The sequence below is a fragment of the Choloepus didactylus genome, chromosome X (genome assembly GCF_015220235.1).
Source record: "Choloepus didactylus isolate mChoDid1 chromosome X, mChoDid1.pri, whole genome shotgun sequence".
Taxonomy (NCBI): Eukaryota; Metazoa; Chordata; class Mammalia; order Pilosa; family Megalonychidae; genus Choloepus; species Choloepus didactylus.
The window spans coordinates 176,453,999-176,464,633 of record NC_051334.1 but is presented as its reverse complement, the minus strand read 5'-3'; the positions used below and the strand labels follow the sequence as shown (position 1 = coordinate 176,464,633).

Genomic DNA, 10,635 nt, shown 5'->3' with positions numbered 1-10,635 from the left:
CCCTTGGACAATCAGTTGTTCTGATGCCCTGTCTTTGGGCAGGTTGTTAGCTAAGCTACCCAGCACAGGGATACTTAATTGACTTTTTCCAAGTGGCCAGGGATAGGGATCCCACAAGCTCCCTTAGCCCATGCCAAGGTAGATTTCCAGAAAGTATCCTTTATATTCAGCCTTAATCTCTTCTATTTTAATTTATTCTGATTACTTTCTGAGTGATTCCCTACAGACTTAGAAGGCAATATCACACTAAATAATTATTTCATATGTTTTAAATAAAAATGTGCAGTTAGAGGTTTTATCTGTCCTTTGGGATGATTTTTATTTTTTTAAACTAAGAAATAATTTTCACTATAATACTTAAGGTGTATAAATTCCGACTGGAGAGCATCCAAATATAGCACACATTTGGAAAACTTTGTAAGCTATAGTCTTGCTTAAAATGAAATTTTGGGGAGTGGGGAATTACATTTTTGACCTTTAAGTAGATCATTGAAAGGAAAGAAAATCCATTCAGCTGCATACTTTTAAAGTTTTGGGGTTGGGGAATTATCTTCTTAAAAGATAATAATGGTAATATATAAATGGATATTGGTTTCTATCTTGCTCCCTTTGACTTATATATTTGGTAGTCTCAAACATCATGGTATAGTGCCATCAGAGGAGACTATCCCAAATTTATACAGTATCTTTATTTCCAAGAAACTCTTAAGTACTTTACACAGTGTCCCAATTTATCTCTACCAGGTAGTTAAGAAAGTATACTATCCTGATATAAAATAAGAGAACAATGAAATTAAAGGGTAAGCTGAAAATAGAACCTAATCCTAGATTCAGTGAATCTGCCTTACAATATATTAAAGTTCCATTGGAGATATATTGTGAGAAATGGAGCTTTAGGGAAATAGAGTCTGAGAGATTGCAAAAGAATCTCTTTCCTGTAAAGCCAAAGAATTACAAAGTTTTTTGTAGAAATAGTTGATTATTCCATAATAGAGGCTGTGGTTCTATTTCTGACCTGTATACTTTAAGTGATTATTTTCTGTTCCGGAGTAATTTGCATTTTTCTTTCTGCTCTCTGGTAAGGTAGTTGACAAGGTTGTCCTCAATAGTTGTATAATAAATGAAATATCCTCAATCTGACCTTCCCTAAGTTTCTTAAGTTAGTGTGTTGCTGTGATGGTGAGTTGAGGTTCATTTGGGCTCTGGAGGCAAGAAAAATGACTGGTGGTAAAAAAAAAAAAAAAGTTTCTGTAGGCTACTGTATTTAATTTAAACATTTTAGAATTGCACTGTTGGCCTTGGAAGAGTTGGTCAAGCCATGCTTTTACTATTCTTCACTAAGTCAGCCACTGAGAGTTTAGTGAATTTTTAATTTCCTAACAGGGTTTTCTCCACTCCCACTACCCTTCCTCCTCAGACGATAGCCAAACATGCTTAGACAAGAATTCTGAGCTCTGTAGAAGCATGCAGAAATGTGATGACAAACTTAACTTTTTCCCTCTCTCTCTTGGTCAGTGTGCTGGAGAAGAGAAACGAGTTGGTACACGCACTGTGTTCGTTGGCAATCATCCAGTTTCAGAAACAGAAGCTTATATTGCACAAAGATTTTGTGATAATAGAATAGTCTCATCTAAGGTAAGTATTTTTTTAATTCAATAGATGTTCAAATAGTGAGTTAGATAATGCACTTATTTTATTTATGCTTCTGAGGAAGTTCGTGCCTTTATATATGCATACATAGAATCATATACCAACTTACAAATCATATACCAACTGTAGTAATTATTCCACTGATAGGCAGGTTTTTGGTTTTTTTTAATCACTGTCATTTTATGGTGAAAGGTCATTCATTATGCCTTCCATTTTGATTCACAGTGTGGAATATGCATATTGCTTTAAGGCATAAAGTGTGCTGAAAGTAGGAATTGTTTCCTCCTGAAACAAATGTCTGGATTAGGAGGAAAATGATTTGTATTCTTTTGGAAGGGTGCAGTCCCATAATGACACTTATTTGCATCTCTTTCTATTTCCCTGTCCCAGGCTTTTCAAGTACACTCCTGGGTCCTAAAGGGTGCATTCTGTATCTCTGTCACCATCTGAATACAGATCTTACCTTCAGTATGGTGTAGTGCTAAGAGCAGTGGCCCGAGAGACTGAAGACTTGGGTTTAAGTCCTGGCTCAACCATTTAATAGCTGTTTGACCTTGGCCAAAGTAATCTTTCTGAGTCTAAATGTCCTCACCAGTGAAATGGGCCTAATATGAAATATGTGAAAACATTTCTTAGAGCTGCTAGTACCCAGTAGTCACCGTTCTACAAGCATTTGCTTGCTTTACATTTTTTTCCCCATATCTTTACCCTGGCTGACCAGCCTAGGTACTAGGTGCTAGATGCTAGATGGCTGGCCTACTGCCATCTCCTGAAGGATTGCACAGATCTCCATTGGTTTTCCTCATTCTTCCCTCCTTCCTTATGCAGCCGGCAGGGCAGAATCAAAATGTCGGTGACAGTTGGTTCACTGCAAGTTTGCAAACACTTAGGACCTGAAACACAAAAGTTATGCCCTCCCTTAAAATGCATTTGATTTCTCCTTTGAGAAGTGATGTGTGCTAGAGATTATTTTTAGCTATGAGAGTTACATGTCAATTATGGACAGTACGAGTGAAAATTGTATTGCTTAGTGAGCAGATCTGTACCACTATAGAACATAGTTTGTTTGGATAAAATGTCTATTTCCTGTTAATTTTATACCCTTATGGCAGAAAGTTTATCCTCAGCCAGCGATTTTCATTCTTATGCCTAAGATAGTGAACAGCCCTTTCCCTGGAATATTTGATTCACCCTGTGGTATCTATAATAGTCTTTCTGACCTCAGAGTCATAGAATTGTAGGGCTGCAACTTTCTAACCAGTCATCTTTTTCAAGTCACTGATTACATACAGATGGAGACACCAAGGACAGAGAAATTAAGTTAGTGACGTGGTTACCAAGCAGAGTTAGTGATAAAGCCAAGAACAGAACTACTTTAAAGTCTTAGCTGAGACATCCCAAATGGCCACAGTAAGCCATGCCATTACCAAAAGTATCCCCAAAATACCTAAGTCCCTACCTGAGATTCTATAAAAGACTCACTCACTAAGTTTTATCTCTTAGAAACAAATCTACCAGAGTGATCCCATGCCAGAGAAGTCCTAAAACCCAGAGGCAACAGCCTCTTTAAGAACAACAATCGGATGCAGCCCCCTTCCCCATACTGTCGATACCCAATGCAATATGAACAAGTTAGGGTACTCACTGCCTAGACACCCCTAAAGATGGAGAAAGAGATTAAGCGAGAGGAAGGGGTAGTAACAAACAAGATAAGATTTAACAAAGGTCTATGAATACTGAAAGCTGAACTGTACCCTATAGCATCCTTTGAGATTTGCTCTATAGCTACTCATTGAATTGTGCTTTGAAAGTCTTCACCTTTCTGTATATACCCTATGTACCCTATATTGCTAATAAGGAAAGAGTTGAATCTGTGGAACTGTAACCCATAACAATTTTTGAATTACTTATATGACTGCTTGTTGAGCTGTGCATCAAGAGATGATACCTTTCTGTATGTATGTTATATTTTACAGTAATGGAAATAGCTGAAATTGTGGAACTGTGACCCATGACATTCTTTGAAATTTGTTCTCTGACTACTTGTTGAATTGTACTTTGAAAATTATCACTGTTATGTATATATGTTAAAGTTCACAATAAAAAATTCACTAAAAAAGATCTTAGCTAGCCTCAAATAAAGAGTCCTTTTCACATCATTGAGCTATTCGGGCTCCTTCCTCCAGAAATATTTTCTAGGGAATTATTGCTTTTCCTAGTATTTTATGTGGAAGATGATGAAGTGAAACACCGTTTTCATTGAACCAAATGATGATCGTTTTGTTGCGACATCCCATGTGTCTTCACATTTTAAAAGAACTTAAAGACTCAGTTTATTTCTCATTCTTTATATTTTTGATAGAAGACTTTTCATATTTTATTGATAAAATAAAAACTTTTCATGCAATGTAGGATCTCACAGCCTTATTGAGTGATTCATGAATTGAGTAGCATCCCATTCAGAAAGTAGATGGGAGCTCTGCTGAGGGAGTGGAAAGGGGAAGCTCATATAGGGTGACCATGGAAGCAAGTGAAGAAGTGTTCTGACTGACTGACATTAAGTTTCCATTTTATAGTGGGGGGGTTTACAAAGTGGGGGGCAGATACACATTGATTGGTGTGGTATGCCTGTCCATTCTGATAAGCTGTCTCTCTCTACTGGTTCTATCATTAGTTTTATCAGCAGGTATTGTTTATCTGCAATTCTGTAGGGTGCCCCTACAGGTCAGTTGTTTTCCTCTTCTGGAAAAGCCCTTCTTGGAATAGGGTCTTCTCCTGGCAATGCCCAAAGCAGGCGGCCATTTTATTTTACTTAACATTATCTAGTTTCAGTTTCACCAGTAGGCAAAACAATAGAATATTTAAAAAAAAATATCCAGGAGCCCACAGGGCAAATAAAGATTCTATTTCTAAACAGATTAGTTTATATATATTAGAAACCAGGATAAAGGCATGAACATTTCTACATTGTTAGCCTACCATATCTCTTTTTTTCTTTGGGAATTTTATACTTTCCCTGATTGCAGATTATTCATCTGCTTTTCCATAAAAGCAGTAGAGCAGAAAAAGAAGAATTGCTGTATAGTAACTTCAGAAAAAATGAAATCTTAATACTTTCATCTTAATACAATGAATAATTCTAAGTGGGCAGTGTAGTGGTGAGGAGCTTCATCCCTGGAGATAGAAGATCTGGGTTTGAAGTTAAAAGACATCTGTGGGAGCCCCGGGCCCCCAAGTGTCTTGAAGACTGCACACAGCAGTTTGCTTGACCTAGGACAGTTAAGGTTTGACCTATTCTTGTAACATCAGGTACTAAATGTAATCTATACCGGAAACTACCACCTCCCTGAGACTCCCTGAGATACTATTATCTACAAGATAATCTATAATCCTCCCCTCCTCCCTGTTGATTACAATCAACCCCTCCCTACATTGCAGGACCCCGTTCCCCACTTTATGCTCTCATAGGCATTGGAATGTCCAGCCCTTATAACCAGCTTATTCAGCTCCCCCAAGTGTGGATTATTTCCACGATGTGCTCTGAACTCGCCGCCATTCAGAGCAGCTCCTGAATCCATTCAGGGAAGCTCCTGATTTCAGGGCAACGTGACTCGACTTCCCCACCCTGTAGGTTAGCCCCAAAATAAAGGCTCATGTCTCAGAATGTGTTGGGTGCTTTCTTTAGTCCTTTGGCTACAAAAGCCCTCTTGGGCCATGACAACATCATTTAACCTCCCTGTGTCTACGTTTTTCTCATCTGTAATATGGGGGTCTTAATAGTACCTACATCATAGGATTGTGGTGAGGATGAAATAAAATAACCCATATAGCACATTTAGTACTGTGCTTGGTGTGTCAGAACAACTCCATAAATAGTGATTACTGTTACAGACTGTGTAGTATTGTTGATTTCCCCAATCTCACATTTTTTAAATATGTGGTGTGGTCTCTACTAAAAGAGGCCTTTGGGTCCACTTGGGCGAGACCAGTAGTTTCATAATTTTACTTTTTCTTCCTCACATTGTCTTTCGGCTATTTGTACCAGAATCCTTTAATTGAAGAAATGTACACTTTATAGAATATACTAGCTGCCTTCCAATTTTGTGGCAAGTGTTGATTTCCTCTCTCCACTCTTCAGTGATAAAAATAGCTTTATCTTAATTGGGTACTTTTTTTGTTTGCAAATACTGTCAGTAATGTCAGTGTAACACTGGGAGTAAGTCTTGTTAATACAGGAAACACTGAAGATAAACACTTTGACCTACTTTAAATCATATTTACTTATAAAATTAGCGTTCTCTTTTCCTGGGAACATGATACTTTCTTGAGAAAAAATTGTCCTCTGCAGCTGTACTGCTTGAATGTACTACTCTGCAGGGACTTTAGGGAATCACCAGAATTTTGTAGCTGGTACAAAACTCGGAATTTCCCTTCTTTAGCAAAAGAAGCATTGATTGCACCCTGTTAGGATCTTCACATTCCATTGTGTTTATGGGTTTCACTTTTTTTTCCATGTAAAATTCTGAGCCTTATCTCAAAGGTCCTAAGGAGCAATAAGAGCAAATGGGTTCCACCTAACTCTCATTGAAGGTATGCCCAAGGTTAGAACATAAGCTTAGAGCTCATGTGAAAGAATGTTCTGGACTGAAGTTCCAGGCCTAAAATTACACTAGCATTTCTCTTCATCTTTAAAAATCAGAATTATCAGTAGAATTTATTAGACTTCACTCTTTCCGATTCTTATCTAACCCCCTCAAATGTGCCTTTTTTGGTAAAGTTCCTAAATCCCAATCCAAGTATGTCATTGTGGTTTCTTTTGCTCGTCTATCTGAATTTACACAGTGGAAAGAATGATGCTTAAAAATAGAGAGTTATTCTGCTTGACACTGGTAATGAAAATGGAAGTATACCACTAGGATGCTCAAAATTGGATCTTATGCCTTCATCAGGGAGAGTTAATAATAATAATGGGCACTGTAGTTTTGGCATAGTGATCCCTTACTTCAGATAGAGCTGCTCATTTGCAACTGGCTGCTTATTTACAACTTAGGTATAGTTATTTTGTGCCATTGCATCCAGATCCCTATTGGTCCTTTAAAAAGCTACTTTTTCCTTTTTTACCTGCTCCCCTGTTTCTTGTGCTATATAGACATGTTATTAGAACAAGTTATTTGAAGCTCTAGGTTCCCCATCAGCATTTTTAATGCTAAATTGGAAAAAATGATGGACTTTGGGCTAAAATAAATAATGTTCTAAACCTTTTTTGCTTAAATAATATACTCTCAAAGCTAAGATTCAGTTCAGTTTCCCACCTTTAAATTAGGAAAGTTGATTTAGTAAAGTTATAAGATTTTGGTTTCAAATTAAATTAGGGGGTAGATGTTAGAAGTGCTAATCCACAACTTTTCCCACATAATTGCATCTTTGAACATCACATTTAGGTACCAGTTATCTAATTCACTACAGAATAGGTATAAAGTTTGTTGTATATACTTGGAAAATGGGCATTTTTCTATAGAAACAGTTTTAAAACATGTTCTAAATGTTGGGGATGCTCTTTTAGTTTAAAGTTGCATGTAAAGTTAGTATAAAAGATCCATTTACTAACTTACCAGAGCAAGAACATCTTAAGAGAAAAATTTCAGTTCTTATCATTGTGACTGAAACAAATAACTGCTCTATACATTTTCTTCCTGTGATTATTGTTTTGGGTTTGTAGCAACACAAAGGCCTGAGCTTCGCCTTTTTAGAGTAACAACATAATATGAATGACTTGGTGTATCTGGCTCAAGCTCAATTTCATTCAGAAAAATCCTTAAAGAGTAGGCTTTTCTTTCTCTGCATTGAAGTATTATATACTATATTACATTTGTATTAGAATTTAAAAATATGATAGACGCTTACTTTGTCTTTTTGTTGAACCAATGGAGTAAATGGCCAACACGCAAGTTTTAATTGAGGTTTCTTATGTGTATTCTATGCGCCAAACACCATGCTAGGTACCTGTTGTAAGGAAAGCTTATGGCCTGATGGAGGAGAGAAGCAGGCATGTAGCAATAACCTGAGTTCCACAAAGAAGCAGTTAAGTTAGCAATTTAAAATGGCTGTAAATTAACAGTGGGGCTTTTGAAACAAAAACAGAAAGAGTTCTCTTTTGATGTAACTCCGTCCCTACCCCCATAATACAAACACACACACACAGACACACACACAGACACACACACATGCAGAGGACCTTAACAGTCCCTAATGTTTATTTGTTTAATTAAAAACCCTTTGGTTTGGTGGTCAACACACCAGAAAGCTCAGCTGTTAACCTATATTATTGTTTAGCCAAGACAGAAACTTGATCTTAAGTTACTGGGAGAGTTAGGTGCTGGCCTGGACTGTGTTAGCTTCAAAGTGACTGAACCAGTGGGTTTGAGCCCTATTATTTTTGGCCGTAAGCTACCTGGGGAACATGATGAAAAGTGCAGACTCCTGAGTGATGCACATCCATGCACAATTCTGCACTTAATTTTGAATGATCATCCTGGAGGCACTTCCATAGACCCCAGGGGAAGAGCCTTTTGGGCTGGCTGTTGGTTGTAATGCAACTGCTCCACTGAATGTGTTTGCTCCATGTCTCCCTCCCCCCCCCCATTGGAATTCCCCTAACTTCAAGTCCATAAATCTGTTGAAGAGAGATTAGTAGTAAATTCCCATATACTGTGTCATGCTCTGTGACTTTGGCCTTTCAATCACCTTAACTGATTTAATGGACTTCTTATATTATGCAGATACTTGGGATGGATATCATTCAAGTATAAATTTAGCCCTTTAGGTTAAGAAGCATTTTTTAATTTTCTGGTTTCTGGTCTTTATCAAGACATCCAGAAAACCCAGCTATTTCTTTTGATTCTTAAATGTCCCAGTTCTTAAGCTTAAAGTATTAGCAGTGGCTCCTCACATGTAGGCACTTTGAGAGTTGGCCCAAGAGTTCTCCCTTCTTGTCCATGTACAATTTAGCATTGAAACCTTTGCACTTGTCTCTTCTATTCCCAAAGCCCAGTGTGGGATGTTGTTCATTAAGAGTGAAAGCCAGCTATGGCCCAAGGTTGTGCGTACACCTCTCAGCTGTCATGGGTGCGGGAGGTAAGGGGAGGGACACAGTTATATCTGTGACAATGATCAAGACTCCAGTGGTTCACTGAGCTGGGGTATTAATTTGTTCATCCATCCATCCCTGCTACTTGATTGTTTACTTTGTGCCAGGTCTTGTGCACTGGGTTAGGAGAATAGTATTATACAAGATGGATGAAGATTCTGCCCATACAGAATTTATTGAGGGAGAAACTTTAATAAAAAATTCACACAGAAATAATTGTTTGCCATAGCAAGTGTTTTCGAGGAAGTAGAGGATGATATGAGAGTGCATAACAGGGAATGTAATTTAGATAAGAGGTCATGGAAAGTGAAAGTACAGGACTGGATGGGCCAGTGGTAAACCTCAGAGACTAGTCACATTGAGAACTGAGAAAAAAAAGTTATATACTTTGTCTCTAAATATTTGCTTATTCATGTGTATGCGGTTTGGGTTTTACATATTTTCAAAGTGTTGTTTTATACTGCATATCCATGTGATAATCTGGACTCATATCAGTCATTATTGTTAGGGTTTTAAAAGTTTCCTTTCTGATAATATTCTTTCCTAATTCCTCCCTTACAGTATACGGTTTGGAATTTCCTTCCAAAGAATCTGTTTGAACAGTTTAGGAGAATTGCAAATTTTTATTTTCTCATCATTTTCCTTGTACAGGTAAGAACTCTATAAACAGCCACTCAACTTTTAGAAACTTGGTTTCTTCAAACAAATTTTTTCAATCCATTTCTAAGCTTAAATTGCCACTTGATAAAAAGATATCAGGTCTTATTGTAATATGATTTTTTAAAGTGATAATATTACATTTTAAATTTTATGTGATTTTATATATTTCTAAAGTACTGTTTTTTCTACAAAACTTGAAATTTTATTTCATTGTTACTTTCATTAGAGCTTTAGTGGATTTTACATCTTTGTTCATCCTAGAAGGACATGTATCCCATTAAATGCAGTGGTATATATCATAACTGAAAATAGTTCAAACTAATAGTTAATTGTTTTACTTTGTTAAACAGTAGCTACAGCCTTTGTGAAAATTTGTCCTTGATCTTCCTGAATTACCAGTTTCGCTCTTCCTTATTCACTTACTCGCTTTTAAAAGGGTGAAAGCCTGGTAGATCCTTCTGCTTGCCTATGTTCTTCCTAATGTTTTGCCTGTTGTAGCCGTTTTAAATTGCATCTCGCATCTTTAAATCTATAAGCCATTAAATTCTCTCCCTTGTCAAAATAACCTCTTGAAATTTTTACTATGTTAAAGACATTTTTTCTCATTTCATTTTTTAAACAAATAAAGCTGAAAAATTGCAATGAAATTGCTCAAATGCCTTGTTTCTGTTTCTCCACTTGAAGGCTTTAAATAAATGGTACTATAGTTGAATTTAACCCTGCTCTTATAACCAATCTGGGTTTTTATATGGGAAAGAGCCAATTTGAATCTTGAATGATGGAACATTCGAAAAGGAGTCCCTTTAGATTCATGTCCAGATACCTTACAGGGCAACATAATATAACCTAAATAGAGTATGCTGCTGATGGGAGTTATTCAGCTCGATCTGCGGTGCATTGCAGTTTATTTCAGCAAACGTATACCGAGCACTTACCATGTGCCATGCAGTAGTCCACACAATAAAGATACAGTGAGCATCAAGATATGACTTTTCTGCCCTCAGAGAGGTTGATATAGCTGAGAAGGCAGCCATGTATTCAACTTAATTTAATGTAGTGTCATCCAAGCAGCATGAGCAAAGTGCTGTGGGGCTATAATAGAAGTTAGGATTCTCTCTACCCAAGAAAAGTCTGAGAAGGAAGCCTTCAAAAAGGAGGTGATACCTGAACTGCATCTT

At 37.1% G+C, this 10,635-nt stretch overlaps 1 protein-coding gene across 4 annotated transcripts in view; it reads left to right on the top strand.

Annotated features, from left to right (window-relative positions):
• ATP11C (ATPase phospholipid transporting 11C) overlaps positions 1 to 10,635 on the top strand; it is a 198,080-nt gene that overhangs the window by 98,368 nt on the left and 89,077 nt on the right. For all 4 annotated transcript variants that reach the window (XM_037820975.1, XM_037820974.1, XM_037820973.1 and 1 more), the window contains 2 exons: positions 1,516 to 1,635; positions 9,359 to 9,448. In XM_037820975.1, coding sequence (XP_037676903.1) covers positions 1,516 to 1,635; positions 9,359 to 9,448 — 210 coding nt within the window. The remainder of the gene's footprint in view (positions 1 to 1,515; positions 1,636 to 9,358; positions 9,449 to 10,635) is intronic.